Source organism: Anthonomus grandis, chromosome 4 (assembly GCF_022605725.1).
Source record: "Anthonomus grandis grandis chromosome 4, icAntGran1.3, whole genome shotgun sequence".
NCBI classification, from domain to species: domain Eukaryota; kingdom Metazoa; phylum Arthropoda; class Insecta; order Coleoptera; family Curculionidae; genus Anthonomus; species Anthonomus grandis.
The window spans coordinates 36,424,673-36,443,698 of NC_065549.1; the positions used below are offsets into that span (position 1 = coordinate 36,424,673).

A 19,026-nucleotide genomic window follows, 5' to 3' on the forward strand; every position below is an offset into this window, starting at 1 on the left:
ATATTTATGTCTTTCCTATATATTTTATTTATTTATAAGCATTATCAGACAACCCAGTCCAAGTAAATACAAACTATGCAAACCTAACAGGCTTAAGCCACAATACCAACAATATAACAATGTTCAGTCTTAATTTTAGTTGTATAGGTACAATTGTACAGTTGTACATTTTGTCCCTATAATTACCCGATTATTTTCTAATAATAAATTTAAAAAAAAAAATTATTACATTATTTCAATGCACAATGGTAAAATAATACTGTGTGTGCGCTTAACATTATCTAAATGTAAAATTAGTTTAAGAGTAATTTTAACAAAAACAATAATTGTGGGACTCAAAAATAGCAGCATCAATGCTGCAACATTATGAACACAAAGTTTAACAAAAAGCAAACATAGCTGCACAAAAAAAGGAAAACAAAAAATTGAACTCTATATCAAATAACCAATCCAAAAATCACTCTCTATGATCCAATTACTTATTTCTTTCTTAATCCTTCCATAAGGTTCAGATTTAATTAATTTTATAGGCAGATTATTATAGACTTTTGGTCCAATGCAATAGACATGAGCTTGACAAGCAGCATGTTTGGGGTTCTGCAGGCAAACATTTTCTTGTACAGCAAATCTTGTATCATGGTTATGTGTTATATTAACTTTGTAATAACTTCTTTTTAGCATTATTCTAATTATTGTTTTAAGATGAGTTGATTTATTGTTAATAATTTGCTGTCTTTAAAAACTTAAAGACAGCAAAACTTAAGTTTGATGGGTATCTCTTTTTTTTAAATAACTATAATTATTTTTATAAACCATTTTTGGTTATAATTACCATTATCTCAAGCTTTTTTAAAATTGTAATTCCTGCAGCACCCCAAGCAACTAACCCATAATTGACTCTTCTAGTGAAAAATAGACCGTCTTTAAGGTTTTTAAGTCTAGGATATTTTCCAAGTCATAAAACTTGTAGATGAGTTTTCTGATCCTAGCAGTTACATACCCTACCTGCTCCTTCTAGTTTAAGTTTTCATCTAAAAATATCCAAGATATAATAAAAAAAAAGATTAACGTTTGGTTTTCTTTTAATATTTTTATCACAAGAACAAAGATTATTTACCGGTAAATTACAATTAGATTCATGAATTTTTAGGTATTGAAAATGTGGTAAATTTCTTTAAGAATTTTGTGTTCTCTATATTTAAAGAGAGCAAGCCATAGTCAAGCCATATTTTAATTTGTTGCATAACTATCTCTACGTTCAACTTTGGAATTTCCCATGATTCACCACCCATTATTATGCCCGTGTCATCGGCAAAGCAGTAAAGAAACCTTTCTCACTGAACTGACATTATTCCGTTTATGTATATGATAAAGAGCAAGGAAGATAACACCGTACTCTGTGGCACACCGTATTCCACTACCAAGTCACTGCTTCTTTCTCCTCCAACAATTACTCTTTGTTTTCTTTTTGCCAGATATGATTTTATCATTTCATTTGGAATTCCCCTCACTCCCATGTTTTCAAGCCTTTTTAGTAGAAGTATCAAACGCCTTCTGAATGTCAATTTCTCATCTCTTGTGATTGCCTATGACAAAAGTATCTAAAAATGGAAGTACATAATTGGTTTCGCTTCCAAAAGTAAACTTAATAGCTGTATAAGAATTATCTAATTGATCTACAAAACTATTTAGGTTACATTTTGCTTGATACATCAGAATATACTAAAATTTCATTACCATAACAAATTCAATTTTTGACTTTTGCAATAATATATCATCTTTTACCAAATTACTTTTATAGAGCAGTGCCAATTTCTCATATTAATTTATCAGAAGCTTTGAAATATTGTTTGTAGGGGAAATAAGTTAAGGATACAATTGGTTTCATTTTACTGCATAGCCTTTAAATTTTTTGCATACAGTAAATTTTAAAAGTAGGTTTTTAATGATAATAATTTTTTGTTATTAAAGATGCATTTATTTCTTTTAAAGCAAATACCAAACCAATACAATTTTTAGGTGCCAGGATGGTGAGAGAGCTTTTCGAAATGGCCAGATCTAAGAAAGCCTGCCTTATATTTTTCGATGAAATTGATGCCATTGGTGGAGCCAGGTTTGATGATGGGGCCGGCGGTGATAATGAGGTATGAACATAAATTAGATTTTTAGGTCATTTATGTTATAATTGTGTTCTTTCTTGTAGTAGATGTTTGATAGGTTTTAGCTTAATTTTTTGTTTTTCTTCTTAAACTTTGGATAGCAATTCTTTTCTGCCTTTTTAATGCTTGAACGATATTGTCGTTATACATCTACAGTATCGGACAAAATTAGAGAGACTTCTCTATTTGCCAACTCCAATTTTTTGTACTTGAAATAATATTAATATTTGTTAAGCAGTGTATACCGGAGTTGACAAGAATTCTATTATCAACAATTCATTTTTGTAGCTCATGTTTACATTTATTTAAAGAATGTTTTTAACATTGATAAAAAATTACTGCGACAGAATTAAAGAGACTCATTTTGTATTTAGTTTCGCTGAAGTCGCGATTAGTTTAATTTCTGTTTATTAGTTTGAGAATATCATTAGCAATGCCTCGTGGTAAACATTATTCCATATACCTAAAAGAAAAAATTATAGAAGCCTATAACTCAGGTCGCTCACAAAAATTAATAAAAGAGCAATTCAACGTCAGTAAACAAATGGTTTCCAGAACAATAAAAAATTATCAGCTCCGTGGAAGAGTGACAAACCTTAAAAGAGGTGGCCGCAAGAGAAAAACCTCAGTACTGCTGGACAGGAGAATTAAACGACTAAGTCAGAATAATCCGCGTCTATCTTCAACACAGATTTTGGCTGAATTGGAGGCGCCTGGGGTTTCATCCAGGACTGTGCAGCGGCGATTAGTGGAGGCGGGGCTTCCTGGAAGGAGACCAGCAAAAAAACCCCATCTATCAAAAAAAATGTAGCTGCTAGAATGTTATTTGCAACACGTCACCGTTACTGGACAGCTAAGGACTGGAATAAGGTTTTGTTTAGTGACGAGTCTAAATATAATATTTTTGGAAGTGATGGAGCGCAGTTCGTACATCGCCCAGCAAACAAAAGGCTTGATCCAAAATATGTTTCTGGTACTGTGAAGCACGGAGGTGGCAATTTAATGGTTTGGGGTTGTTTTTCGGGTTATGGAATGGGTCCTATCCACAAAATTGAGGGCACTATGGATAGATTTATGTATCGGACTATACTGGAAGATGTAATGTTGCCTTACGCCGAATGGGAAATGCCGCTAAGCTTCACGTTCCAACACGATAACGACACCAAACATACGGCCAAACTTGTGAAGGAATGGTTTTTGACTAACAAAATTCAAGTTTTAAAATGGCCACCGCAATCGCCGGACTTGAACCCAATTGAATATCTTTGGGAGATTATAGAGAAAAAGATTCGCACTAAAAACATCGGGAATCGTGCTCAATTATTTGAAGAAATCGAGAATGCCTAGAAATCAATGGATCCGGCTGTAATTTCGAATCTCATTGGATCGATGCCGAATAGATGTGAAAAAGTTATCCAGAATAAAGGGTACTGGACAAAGTATTAGGTTAGTTTCATTAGTATAGGGTACAAATGTACTTTAAGGATAAGTCTCTCTAATTTTGTCGCACAGAATTTTTTGCATTTTTTTATTTTTCCTAATAAATCTTGAGAAATGTTTTTTTTTTAATTTATTTTAGTGCCTTTTTAAACTACTTCAAAACATAACATCCTTCAGCACAAAAAGAGGAATTTAATCATTTTTATCTTACATAAAAGACGTAAGTAGTCGAGTCTCTCTAATTTTGTCCGATACTTTATATCCTTCATATTATTTTCTATATACACGGTCAGTCGGGAGGAATGCATCAAACTCTAGGTCAGTATTGATTATGTGAAAATAATTTTAAAAACCCCATTTGTTCTTCTGCGATTCTTATTTTCAAATACAGCGTAATTACAAAGAAACAAAATTTTCCATATTAACATTGTTTTCATTTTAGCGCTGTTTTAACAAATGTTCAAAAATGCCGCCCTTAACTTCTAAACACATTCTACCTCGTCTGCGAAGAGCCCTTGTTACTTTTCTAAGTGATTCATGTCTTTCTTTGACAAACACTTCCGCATTTCTAATGCGTCGAATTAGGGCCTCCCGAGTGTCAATTCTCAGTTTGTACACCGCATTTTTAAAACCAGTCCCGCAAACAATAGGTCTGGAGATCTCGGAGGCCACCTAATAGGACTACCGCTACCAATCTATTTTTAAACTGTAAGCCCAATAGTCGTGTGTTATCGGTTTAAAAATCGCGATTCGATTCTTTTTGCCTAAATTGTATCTTTATACATTACTTTATGTAAAATTCTAATTTAAAATTTCGCAAAAAAAATTATTTTGACTTTGAAATTTTAAATGCAGTCTGTATTTCCCATTTTTTATATACTTCAATAAGCTCAACCCCTTATAATTTTAATCTTCTTAATAGGTCCAACGTACAATGTTGGAATTAATTAACCAGCTGGACGGTTTCGATCCCCGAGGAAACATTAAGGTTCTTATGGCTACAAACAGACCGGATACTTTGGACCCTGCACTGATGAGGCCCGGCCGTTTGGACAGAAAGGTCGAGTTTGGGCTGCCCGATCTAGAGGGCAGAACCCACATTTTCAAGATTCATGCCCGATCAATGAGCGTGGAAAGAGATATTCGATTTGAATTATTGGCTAGGTATGTAACTCTTAAAATACAATAGTAATAATAAAGCTCGTTTTCTAATTAAAAACTAGCTTAATAGTTAAAAAAAAAAACGCAGTATCAGCAATGTATTTTATTTTAATCCAGTGTATATAACAGGCTAAAGGCCAAGAACAGTATAGAAAAAAAACTTGGAAAAAATCTTCTCTTATCTACAGTATTGGCCAAGAGTAGATGAACAAACCAAGAATTTTAATATTTTTTTTTGTTTGGCATAACAAATTTCTCTCAGTGTAATTAGATATTCTAAATCGTGGAATAAAACAATAAAAATAAACATAAAAGAAATATTTAGTTTTGCAACGTAAGATAGGATCACAAACACATTTTTTGGACTTTTTTGGACTGGCCAGAAGTAGATGAATAAAACAGATATACTGAGACATTTTTATTTGTGTGTTGCTTTCAGTATCACTTTAGCCACTAAATAGTTGTTTAGGTTTTCTGCCATTTTGCCACGCGGTATTAAGTTTTCTGAAGACCCGCAGCAGCGTGTAATTGAGGCCTACCAAAGAGGAGTCTTGCGATCTGAGATTTGAAGACAATTTTAAATGGGAAGCTCAGCCGTCCATTACATTTTAAAAAGATTTCATGTATAGCCAAACACAAATCTGGTCGCCCCAAAAAAGTTGATTTAAATTTTAAAAAAGCGATTAAAAGAATTTCTAAAGAAAATCAGTTTTTCTCATTCTGAAAAATAAAAGGTAAATTTGAGGAAATCAGTCAGTAAGTGCAGGGACAATATAATAATAATAATAATAATAAGCCTTTATTTCCAACAGGCAACTTGCCCAATAACAGGAAACAGTTGCAAAACAATGAAAAATATAGTTAAAAAAAAACACACACAAACAAACCTAAAAGAATGAAAAGAAAAGAAAAAGAGTAAAGTAAAGTCACATTCTCAAAAGTTATCCAAAAAATTAGAACAAATAACTATTAATATGATATAAAAACCCAATTATAAAAGTTTAACAAGATAATCACATATTCAACAAAATTAAATTAAATTAACTGCAATATACCTACTAACTATAACTTAAACACATGGGCCCTAATCCCAAGAGTAATGATGCACCAAGATATCGACAATCACATGAACCGGAGAGAAATTTATATCGCACATGTGACAGATCCGATTAAATATAGGGCATATTGTATATAGCGGCGATTTCAACAGGATGTTAGTATGAGGCCTTGGCAGAAAGAATGTTAGGGGATGTCTAGCATTAAGCCTAGACACCATGAAACGTACACCAGAAAGAAGTACAGGACTATCAATGAATCCATTCAGTAACCCATGCAGGAATTTTACAGAGAAGATCATTCTTCTGAGATGTAATGGATGTAGATTGAAGCGTTCTAATAGTTGCCGATGATCAAACCCTCTTACCCGATATATGCCATCCTGCCTGAAGGCCAAAAACTTAGCAAATCTACGCTGAACAGATTCAAGGAGACCAACATGATTCTGATAGAGCGGGTTCCATATAATGCAGCCAAACTCCAGTTTTGATCTCACAAAGCAACAGAAAGGAGTTTTAATGTAGACTCCAAAGTAAAACTCTGAGAACTTCTAATTATGAACCCAAGCCTTCTCAGGGCTGACTTGACTATGTTATTGAAGTGTGGAACGAATGTAAATTCAGAGTCAAAGGTTATACCAAGATCAGTAATTTGCTCTAATCTACTCAAAATATTATCATTAATAAAGTAATTAAAATTTAAGGGTGTTTTTGATCTAGAGTAACTGACCACACTACACTTAGCCGCATTCAAGCCTAACCTGTTAACAGCGCACCACACCTCCAATGTATTTAGACAGTTCTGAAGAAAAACACAATGGCGGAAACCACACCGGAAACCATATGGCGGAAACTAGTGGAAATGCCGCTGTTTTCAAGAGAACCGGCAAAGAAACCGCTGCTTTAAAAAAATGTAAAGGCCAGATTACTGTTTACCAAGAAACATAAGGACTGGACTTTGGATCAATGGAAACGAGTGTGTTTTAGTCACGAATCTAAATACAATTTGTTTTCTTTGGATGGGATTCGTCATGTAAGGCGTCCCCGTAATACCCGCTTGTTACCAAAATACACTCGGCCAACAGTAAAGCACGGTGGGGGTCAGTTATGGTTTAGGGATATTTCTCAGGATTTGGAATCGGCCCTCTATACAATAATATCATTTATTTTGTATATAGGGATGGCATAATGGATAGGTTTATGTATAAAGATATATTAAAAATTATTTTGCTACCTTGCCTGGAAGAAAAGATCCCATTATCACATCATTTTCAGCACGATAATGATCCAAAACATGCATCACAATTGGTTAAACGGTTTTTAGAGGATGAAATGATCCCGTTTTAGAGTGGTCATCTCAATCCCCGGACCTGAACCCAATTGAAAACTTATGGGAAATACTACATCAATAAATTAGGTCAAAAATTTATAAAAATAAAGATTATTTGTTTGTTGCTTTGAACGATGCTTGGGAAAACATGGATCTTGCAATAATCAAAATCTTAGAACATTGCAAGGCTAGAATTAGTAAAGAACAGGGGCAAATGGGGTGTTTTGTTTACAAACATATTCATCGATTCTCTGTTGTCAAGTTTACACGCATTTTCAAAAGAGGAAATTTTCAGCTATATATCAACGCATATAATAATGTTAATTTAACTTATTGAACTCGAAAAACTCATCCATTTTCACAAAGATGGCCATACGTTTACGTTTTTATAAAAGGCAAAAACACAAAATCTACTGCATGACAGAAACATTTAATAAAAAGACAGAGGTTACATGTTCCCCTGACTAGAGCATCATCAGACCTATAATAATTAAGATGATGTAACCCGAAATTTAACAAAAACTTACCATAACATACACAAAACATCTAACGTATAAATAAACAAAGCTTACAATAAAGTGGCACTATCTATGTGCAAAGAACTCAACTAAACAATCAAATCACCTTATACATTCCAGAAATCTAACAATCATGTGAGAGTCTAAAATTATTTAAGTTTATTAAAAACTAGGTGGCCATCAAATTCAAACTTTTAATTAACATAGGACAGATCTGGGCTTTTAAAAGCTTTACTAATTTCCATTGTCTCCAGCAAGTCTAGTTTTTTACTTTTATTGCACTGATGAAGTATTTTTATATTTTGGCTGTCAGGAAAATTATGTTTGGAATTAAGGAGGTGTTTGGTTATTGACAGAAGAATTTTCCATATTTCTAGAAAAACTCTGGATATGAAACACAAATGAAACAGAGGCGTAATAGCAGTCATGTTGAGTCAGTTTGAGTCGTATCTTCTTAATTGCTATTTTAATATCATGTTCTGTAAGCTCAAGCATTTTATTACTTTGAGCAAAAGTGCTAGAGTCCCCACTTTTTAATGCTTCCGGCATAATTGCTGAATTAAGAACTTAGGAGAAGCATTCAGAATAAACTTGGGTTTATTTAATTTATTTTCATTCAAAAACACATTGTTTGGTATTCCATAATATGATTGTTTTTCATTCTGATGTCATTTGTAAATAGTTATTTACAAATGACCAGAAATACGTAGGATTTAAACTTATTTGATTTTTCGTGTTTTGTATAAATTATTTATATGACGCTTTTGTATTTGTTATTTTAGTTAATTTTCACATAATGCCTAATAGACGCATTATGATACGCTTAAAATCGTCGTTTTACAATACGCCTAGTCGCATTAACAATTTTAGACTTATTATAAGAAAACACATTTTACAATAGGTTTGCCACTTTTACCGGGTGATCAGTTAAGGGTAGCGAGCGGCCATATCTTATAAGATATTGGTCGTATAGATTTGAGAAAAAAAAATCATAACAAAAGTCGCCAAGAGAAATTGCTGGAAATTATTTTCGAGTTTGTCAAACGTCCGCTAGAGGGCGTAACAGCCAACACAAAGTAGAAAAATGGGATTTTTATAGAATTTTGTCTAATCAAAGTATATCGATAATATCATTCTCATATTTACTGACCATTTCCCTACATTTTTTGTCTAAAAATGTTTTATTCTATCTATCAAAATAAAGCGGTGGGGCAAGTTCAATTGTTTTTTTAAATAAACCAAGATTTCTCCCGTTTCCTTTGACCGATTTTAGCAGACTTAGGTTCATATAAAAGAGCATAATTTGCACTACAAAATGCTTATTTGGTTTTGAATTTTTGACTTTTGCCGTCGCCGCTATACGGCGATAACTCAAATGGTAGCACATTTTTGAGTTTTTTTCAAAAAAAATAAATGTAATGGTATATTTATATTTTAAAAGAGGATACATTTCTCTATAATTTAGTGAAAATAATTTATTGTCTACCTTTTTTTAAACCGTTGATATTAATCAAAATATAATTTTATTACATTAAAAAATGGCACGCCACTGTTTTTTATCAAAATAAAAATCAGTTTTGTAATCTCTTATAGGTTACTAAGAGAAAGAACCTTCCGACTTTTTTTCAAAAAAAAATTTCAATCAAATTCAATCATTAAAAAAAAAAAATTCAGAAAAAATTTTCCTAATAAAATTGTCCAACAACAGCAGGAGCAATAACACTAAAAACAAGAACACAGAACTTAAAAATAAATTAATAGTTTTATCGTAAATGTTCAAAATGTTATCCGTTATTTTGAATGCACTGGTTTAATCTCTTCTGGGTGGAGTTGACAGCTGACTCAATTTCCGCTCTTGGTATATTATTTATCGCTATATTATAATACTATTTATACTATTTTGAATTCGGACTATCATGTCTTCTCGAGTAGTTGGTCGAGTTTTATATACTAAATCCGTTATTCGGCCCCACAGATAAAAATCAAGGCAGGTTAAATCGGGGGACCGTGGTGGCCAGAAAAATAGACTGCCTCTACCAATCCAACGGTTAGGAAAATGCCTGTTCATAAAATCTCGCACATTTCGAGAATAATGTGCCGGGCATCCGTCTTGTTGAAACCACATGTTTCTTCTTACTTCTAAAGGCACATTTTCCAAGAGTCCTGGTAAATCGTTCAATAAAAAATTTAAGTACATGTCACCGGTTAGATTGCCATTAAATATGTGCGGACCGATAATAGCACCATTAATAATACCGCACCAGACGTTAACGCTCCATCGACCCTGCCGATAATCTTCACGTAACTAGTGTGGATTAGTGTCCGACCAGTAATGCATGTTATGAAGATTTACCTTGCCATTACTGCTAAACGATGCTTCATCTGTCCACAATATTTGTGACAAAATAGGACGGTTTTCCTTAATGAAGTCTCTAAGCCAGTAGCAGTAATCGAGCCTACGTTCAAAGTCAGTCTCATTTAAGGATTGATGAATCACGACGTGATACGGATGCATTTTTAAATCCATTAATATTTTTTGCACTGAGCCATAGGATATTCCTAAATCTCTGGAGATCTCTCTTATGCTTATATGGGGGTGTGCATGAATATAAGCCAACACATTTATAATGTTATCTTCTCTTCTTACCCTACGATTTTTTCTCAAAGCTGAAGTTGGTTGCACTTGGCCATGTTGCCTTAAATGTAAGGCTAAATGCCGAAAAACCATTCTGGAATGCCGTCTTCGGAGGGGATAACGCAGTGCATACTGCCTAGAAGCAATCGCCGCATTTTCAAAACATTGAAAATAAATTCTCAACATATCAAAGGCTTCTTCATTCATAAAAGGCATGATTTGTTGTAAAAATACTTTTAACATAACAATAAAATAGATGTCAATGGCAGGAACTGTCAAAATAGCGTGATTGACAATTTGGTGTTTTCTTTAATTTTTTTTTCAGTTTCGTAGATCATTGCCTGCTTCGCTTAAATGCGATGTTTGATTTTTAATTTAATTTATGAAATAATAATAATAATTATTAATAAATTATGAACTAATGCATTCTCTCGCTAATTAAATAATTATTGATGATAAAAATAATAGATAATTATTTTATTATTGTGAGATGTTTAAAAATAATTTTGAACCTTATAATAATTATCGGTATGTAAACCTATTTTATTTTTTTAATCCAAAACCCTTTGTCTAACGAAAAAAACTCAAGAGGTTCTTTTTCTTAGTAACCTATAAGAGATTACAAAACTGATTTTTATTTTGATAAAAAACAGTGGCGTGCCATTTTTTAATGTAATAAAATTATATTTTGATTAATATCAACGGTTTAAAAAAAGGTAGACAATAAATTATTTTCACTAAATTATAGAGAAATGTATCCTCTTTTAAAATATAAATATACCATTACATTTATTTTTTTTGAAAAAAACTCAAAAATGTGCTACCATTTGAGTTATCGCCATCTAGCGGTGACAGCAAAAGTCAAAAATTCAAAACCAAATAAGCATTTTGTAGTGCAAATTATGCTCTTTTATATGAACCTAAGTCTGCTAAAATCGGTCAAAGGAAACGGGAGAAATCTTGGTTTATTTTAAAAAAACAATTGAACTTGCCCCACCGCTTTATTTTGATAGATAGAATAAAACGTTTTAGACAAAAAATGTAGGGAAATGGTCAGTAAATATGAGAATGATATTATCGATATACTTTCATTAGACAAAATTCTATAAAAATCCCATTTTTCTACTTGGTGTTGGCTGTTACGCCCTCTAGCGGACGTTTGACAAACTCGAAAATAATTTCCAGCAATTTCTCTTGGCGACTTTTATCATGATTTTTTTTTCTCAAATCTATACGACCAATATCTTATGAGATATGGCCGCTCGCTACCCTTAACTGATCACCCGGTACATATAAAATAATTCCACAGAGAAAAAAAAACTTAAAACAGATATATTTAAAGTTCCATGTCAACGTCGATAATAATGATCAAAGAAAAAATTGAATCTGTGTCTACAATATGGAAACTTTCTAATTAGTAGTTTGGTTCTCCTAAATAAATTGAACTGTCTAATTGAAAACTTTTCTACTTCCAAATACAGTCATCAAAACAGGGACACATTGTTTCTTCCGATACTTTTAAATTAAACTGAAATCAGCCGTTTTAACAAGTTGATTTTGACAAGAATTACTAAGCTGTGGAATCATCTGCGATCTGCTTTACTAAGCGAAAATGTGGCGTAACATAATTTAGTGTTTAAATTAGATTAATTTCATAACTTACAGTTTAAATAATTTCCGCTTTCATTTAGATTATGTCCAAACTCTACTGGAGCAGAAATAAGATCCGTCTGTACTGAAGCTGGTATGTTTGCCATACGAGCCAGAAGGAAAGTAGCCACCGAAAAAGACTTCTTGGAAGCAGTCAATAAAGTCATTAAATCTTACGCCAAGTTCTCGGCTACTCCTAGATATATGACGTATAATTAAGGAGAACGAAACCAATTTATTTTTGGGGTTTGGTAAGTCTTGTTAAATCCGATTATCAAACCAATAACATTTTTGTAAACAACAATTATTTAAAAGTGTTGCATACATTTTCGGTTTATAAATATAAAGTTTCTGTGGCGTTTTGTAACAATGCTTTAAATAAAAAAAGTATTAATCTTAAATTACTTGTTTGTTTATTCCTTCTATATGGGCTGTGATGTATTTGGATAAGAAACACTTAAACAGGTTTTTGAAATAATTTCTTTACACTTAAATTTGTTGTTTAATAAACTTAAAATGGGTGTTATTAGGCCATTGCATAAAAGTGATGACAAACCTTTCAACATGTTTCCAAATATTTCCCCTTATTTCTTTTTGCACAAGAATTTGAATTGACGCAGAAAATAGAAATATTAAATTTATCTAAAAAAATAAAAAGCTTTTGTATATCAATTTGGTTTTCACGTTAGCAGATCAACCGCAGATGCTATAGTTTGTTTTTGTTAACGAGACAAACTTACGATTTGCTTGATAATGTAGAATTTATGGGCTCTGTGATTGAGAACAACCTGCAGACTTTCCCTCATACTGGACAAAAACCTAACTTATTTAAAAGAACTAACCTAGCTAGTACTTTAGGAAGTTTGCTCATTGAATTTACTTTTTAAAACTACTCATTATTTGAAAATAAGACCAGAATCAGAGTCTTAGAGTTAACTCTTTACTGTTTTTGCCTTAGAGTAAAGGATAAGGTTTATATACCGTAGGAGATCATTGTACAAATAAAACAAATTAAGTCTTGTTCAAAAAATGTTTTTATTTAGAAAAATAAAAAATTAAATATTATCTTCAAACTGCCTGCCGTAAACGTTAATGTAGGCGAGGCATCTTTTTATCCATCTTGTATTCCTGGCAACGTTAATTTCTTGGCCTGCGGCATATTCTGCAAATATTGCTGAATTACGGCTGCGGCACGTAATTCAGCAATATTTATTGCATAAACCTTTTCTTTTATGCAACATCAGTAAAAAAAATCTAAAGTCAAAAGTTTATACCAAAAAAAAATTATAAATATAATTACATGAGCAAAAAAATTGACAATTATTTGGTAAAAGGAACTGCTTCGCGATTATATAAAACCGATAGCGCAAGTTGCCTGAAACAGGCATTAACAAGAAAATTACATTAAGAGCAATCATCAGCACGTGACTTTGCCCGAAATGGATTTAACGCGCTGTATCGGAATGGTAAGCATTTGGCAACAACGCATCGCTAAAGCAACGCAGAACCACAGAATAAACGATCTCACAGAAGCGAAGGCTTGCGTCGGCTCCTTTGATATCCGTGAACCAGTTTTTTATAAGCCCAACTGACAGATGCACCCGGCGCAAATACACTGAGATATCTCGTAAAGTTGTAGTAAACGCATACACCGAACGAAGTGCTTTTATTTTTAAAATCAAAATGGTTATATTCATATAATACGGGAGCAAACTACAAAATTTAGTTATATTTCAAATAGGATTTTTTTTTGTTAAGGCTTATATGGGTCCTTGCTTTTTAGAATAATTATAATAATTATTATTTTTATAAAAATTGTTATTTGACAGTTTTGATACACGATAGAGGTGTAGGTTAGTATACTTTTAATTTGTTTTGGAATGGAATTTTTGTGTTAGTTGTTTTATGATAATGGTAAATAATATTTGCCTTTAGTAAGGCACTAGCTGAGAAAAAGTCTGCTATTTGTATGACGTTAATATGTTAACAATATACATATACATATGTACATAGGTAGGTATTTTTAAATTAAATTTTAGCTGGAAGGTTTATGCGCAGGTATGTTTTCTCGTATGTTTTAAACACAACACATTTAAGAGTAGGTATCATCGGCTTTTATATATTTATATATAAAAAGGTACCACACATACGTCCATATTTTATAAAGGTATTATACGTTGTATAGTCGCCGTCCATTATGATAGTCTGGAACAAAATATAAGATTTTTAAGGGTTTTACTACTACTATATTATGCACTTGCATGGGTAAACCAGTCCATAAAAAGACAGATAATTGAAAATTAAAGTAATTATTCTTTATCACATAAAAATACTGTATACCTAAATCAACCTTAATATTTTTATCTATGTACAATGTTATGTATCTGCACGTATGTACACATACATAGATACATAATTCGCACATGTAATCCAAAAGTGTCACTATACGAAAAATGTAAATTTTTCAGGAGAGCAATTTAAAGCTTTCGGCAAAATGGAAAGACAAATAACGGTGATTATATTGATAATAAATGAACGATTTTTTTACCACAGTGAACGATGTTTTGGCTTTAACCATTTTACTAAACAGAAATGGAAAATAAATTCTTTTATTTGTTTATTTTTTAGTTTTTTGATTTATAGTGTCACTTTTCCATTTATTATATGCAATATTTTTAGAATTTGTCAAAATTTTTAAAAAATATAGAAATATGTAGAAAAGCATAATATTATTATATTAAATGAAACATGAAACATTTATTTTTACACACAACTGCTTGAACAAAAAATGATGTAGTTAGGTACTTCTAAAAAATTTTTTTTATCTTAAGTACTAACTTAACTTAAACCGACCATCTAAATGACCACTTATGCACCGCGAACTTAACCATAGCTTAAAATTTAAACCATCACTGTTATTTTCTATTCAAATTCATACAAAATAGCTGTCGTTTACGTTTAAATTTTAAGCTACGGTTAAATTTACACTGTGCCAATAAAAGTTTACATCACTGATACAGAAATGGCACTAAAGCCAAATTAATGGCTATAAAAACAACTGCAAAAACAAAAAATTAATTCCTAAAACAAAATATTCAAAAACCTGGTAAATACAACATAAACACAACTTTAAATATGGACAGCTTCCATTATGAAAAAACAAAATATTTTCGTTTGGTAAATTAAATATAGTGGGTAATTATCATTACAAAATATTATTATAAAAGGAGTGTACATAGCATTGAGGTATTAAGGAATTTTCAATAAGACTTTTGATGTCTTGTTTTTTTCGATCGAACAATTTTTAATCTTTCTGTGTAAAGTTTATTTAATTGAAAACTTTTGCGATTTTGACGTGTTGAACGACGCGCCGAACAACTAATTTGCTTAAAAGTTTGGTCACTGTATGAAGTTTTGTAATATATTTCAATTTGGGTTTGGCTAAACCGTCACTAAACAAAAAATGTCACTATTGCCCGCCACGAGTGTATTAATATTGCGTAAGCCATAATGACGCCATAATGACACTTGCGCCATCTAGAGGTCTCTAATGTAATTATTCAAGATATTTTGTATAGTGACATTGTTGCCGGTGTGGTTCGGAAGAGTTTTATTATAAAAAGTACATTTTGCAAATATTTTGTATAGTGACACTTTTGGATTACATGTGCGAATATGGTTTAGGTATATACATATGTTTATTAAATTAAATAATGTTTATTCTGTATTTATTTGCATGACACGACAAATTAGTTAGGGAATATTCTAAACTTTTCAAAGCTTTTAAACAACCATAATAATAATGAATAATACATAATAATAAAACTTTTTTATACCTACTTTAATAAAAATAAAAAACGGCAAATTACAAAATATCGCAAATATACACACTAACGCTCGTACTAATACACTAATTATGACCCGATACCCCACGTGGGCGACGACAGTTGTACCCGTTAGAATGGGGGTAAATGGGAGGAGCCTGAACGAAAAATCGGTTCGGTAAAAAGGGCTAGCCTTCGCTTCTGTGAGATCGTTTGGCAGTTGGCAGTTGGCAGTTGCAGTTGGGCAGTTGGGGCAGTTGGGCAGTTGACGACAGCAGAAGTTGCAGTAGCAGTCAAAAACGGCAAACCACAACCTACCAAACCAAGCAGAATACCAAAAACCAACCAGAAACGGCGGATAACAGCAATAACTCGCCCCCCATAGTCAGCGGGGGGCCGAACCACCGACGTCAAAGACGCACGATAGATGAAAACCGAGAAGAACTAGAGCGGGGTAAGTCTCTAGCTGGCACTCCTTACCCCGGCCATAAACCTCTCCTTGAACGGAGATACCCAAAAACACCCTCCCAGTCCTCAAATCCTGCCCCAAATATGGAAGATAAGAACACCATAGCTATCAAGGCCTATATAGCCATGCTCGATACAATGGAGCTTCAAATAAAAGAATTGCAATCGAGCATTGAAGAAAAAAATTTAAAACATAAAACGCTCGAAAGCGAAAACGAGCGACTTAAAAATAAACTTAAGAGTACTGAGGAAGAGATCGACCTCCTCAAGGATCAAGTCCGCATCTTCAATGCTCAATTGCGGGAAACCAATGACAATATGGAAAAAATTTTTAAAATAAACGAACAGCTTGAAAATGAAAATAAAAACATTGCCGAGCAGCTGGGAACGCTGAGGGACCAGCTAAAAGATAATGCAAAAAACACAATTACACGTAAAAGATCCAGAAAAGAGGCAAACATCTCCTCCCCACGAGAGGAGGAGATGTTGCAATCCGACTCTGGATCTAATACAGATACTGAAGAACCTGGTCCCTCAGCGCGCCCAGATGCTGCAATTAACAGCAATCTGGGTAAACGGGACCCAAAACCTCATAAAAGCCCACTCTTTATGCCCCTCAGCGAGTTGTCTGTTGCGGGTAAAGGGGGGAGTGCAAAGCCTAGCAACCCAAGAATACCAAAGGTCGTCATCAGAGACACCTCAAACTGGGCTAAAAAATATCAGATGATTATGGAAAAAAAAATCAACATTCTTAAAGTTCAAAAGGAGAGGCTGGGCTTGGCACTCTTCCCGAAAACAGCCCAGGATCACAGGAGTCTGACTGCCCTTCTCAGGGAAAGGGAGATGGAATTCCACTCCTTCTTCCTGGAGGAGGACAGAAGGTTAAACTTGATCCTAAGAGGTTTCGACAGAAACTTTAATCTGGAGGACATAGAGAGTGAGCTGAAACGGATGGGGTTCGAGCCTGAAGAAATGGGCTGGTTTAACACCGGCCCAGGTCGTAAAAGGCAGACGGACCTCATCCGCTTCCTGATCAAAAAAGAGCAGGAAGATATTTATAAAGTTGACAGTATAATGAACATCAGGGTCAAAGTGGAGCGCCTCAAAACGTTTCAAATCAATAATATAAAACAGGTGGGACAGTGCCATCGCTGTCAGGAGTTCGGACACGCCGCGAGCAATTGCAACGCGGGGCCGCGTTGTCATAAATGCGAAGGAAAGCATCACTACTCAAAATGCGAAAAAGAACGTACAACACCGGCCCGGTGTTGCAATTGCGGCGGCGACCATCCGGCCAGCTATTGGCGCTGTCCCAAAAACCCAAACTTTATCAAAGTTAACAGAAAATACGCCGATGCGTTAAAAAGAGAGCCCACTTTGGGCCCGGTGTTCAGAGAGACTGAAACGGTTAAAGGTCCCGTCCCAGAGGCTAAACTATTAAAAACACCTCAAAATAACAATTTATTAATGCTTTTATCCTTGCCGGAGGACGAAATAAATTCAAAAATTGATAAATTAATCTCCAAATTAAATAAATTAACATCAAACCCGGCTTTTAAACTATTATTGCAATAAAAATATAACACCTTTTTTTTCTCTTTTTTAAAAAAAAAAAAAAAAACAAAATTAACATCACCGGCCAAAAACCGACGAGCTGGGTGGGCGTGTCCTAAACCTGTGAAACCAACCAATCCCAGCCGCCCACCTAGCCTATAAATATAACCTACGTCCTACATCCCAGTCAGTTCAATCCCACGATCCGTGCCGTCAAAAGCTAGAGCACCTCGATGCGACCCAGTAAACGAAAGATAGGCGCCTATAAACGGGACATAAATTCATCACTAAACCGGCAAGAGCGCAAATTGCTAGTCCGGACAATGAGTGGATAAGAACGAGAACGTGAGATCGTTTATTCTGTGGCAGAACGCTGTTCGTCTCGTAGCAGACGGGTCAATGTCACCAGAGATTCATCGGGAGAAACCGATTCGTGGATTTTAAGTTGGGGGATCGGAATTGGTCCTACTCGGAATTTGTCCTATGTTTACGAATCCGCCCGAACGGTTAAAAACAGTGTTGTCAGAACTCTAAAATATTCTTAGCAATGTGACCGAAATTCAGTTCAGGGAGGGGGATACTGTGTGAAATTGAATGTGATACCAACCATACAACAACTACAACGAATAAGGCCGTTCAACCTAGAACTTATTGTTGTGTTTGTGTGTGTTGCAAAGATGGAACGATTTGGTAATCAAAGATTTTTTGATCAAGAATTTATTAATGAAGCGAGAAGATATGAAACTTAATAAAATTTAAATTTAAAATTAAATCAGTTTTATACTTATACAAATTATTATAAAATAGACAATATAATGGGCTTGTTGCCGACTTTTTTTTTCGCAATTTTTTTCATAGAATTCAACAACACTTAACATCCTAAATAAACTGTAAAAATTTCGGCTTTCTATGTATATCCAATCTTTAGATATTCGACGTTAAATATTGAATATCCGTAAAAGCCGCTCCCTCCATTTTTGACGTCACGCCGCAGCAGGTCTCTGCGGGCGGCCGACCCCGAACGCATTTGAGTCGGACATTTCAGTGTTTTTGATGTTATTATTTGTTATTATCTAGTTCGCCGCTATAAAAAAGGGTCTATTTTGTTTGATGCCTGAATGTAATAAAACACTATTATTATTAGTTAAACTCTTGTTTTGATTAGTGGAGTTTTGTGCAATGTTTTCAGTCGAAAGAGGCTTCATAAAGGCAGATTCTGGGAATTTGCCAGA

The 19,026-nt window shown here is 33.6% G+C and overlaps 1 protein-coding gene across 1 annotated transcript in view; it reads left to right on the plus strand.

Annotated features, from left to right (window-relative positions):
• LOC126735370 (26S proteasome regulatory subunit 7) overlaps positions 1-12,349 on the plus strand; it is a 38,340-nt gene extending 25,991 nt beyond the window's left edge. Inside the window, exons 8-10 of the mRNA XM_050439336.1 lie at positions 2,020-2,144; positions 4,522-4,763; positions 11,990-12,349. Of these exons, the coding sequence (XP_050295293.1) occupies positions 2,020-2,144; positions 4,522-4,763; positions 11,990-12,167 (545 nt within the window). The 3' untranslated portion in view covers positions 12,168-12,349. The remainder of the gene's footprint in view (positions 1-2,019; positions 2,145-4,521; positions 4,764-11,989) is intronic.
• Positions 12,350-19,026: the final 6,677 nt, after the last annotated feature.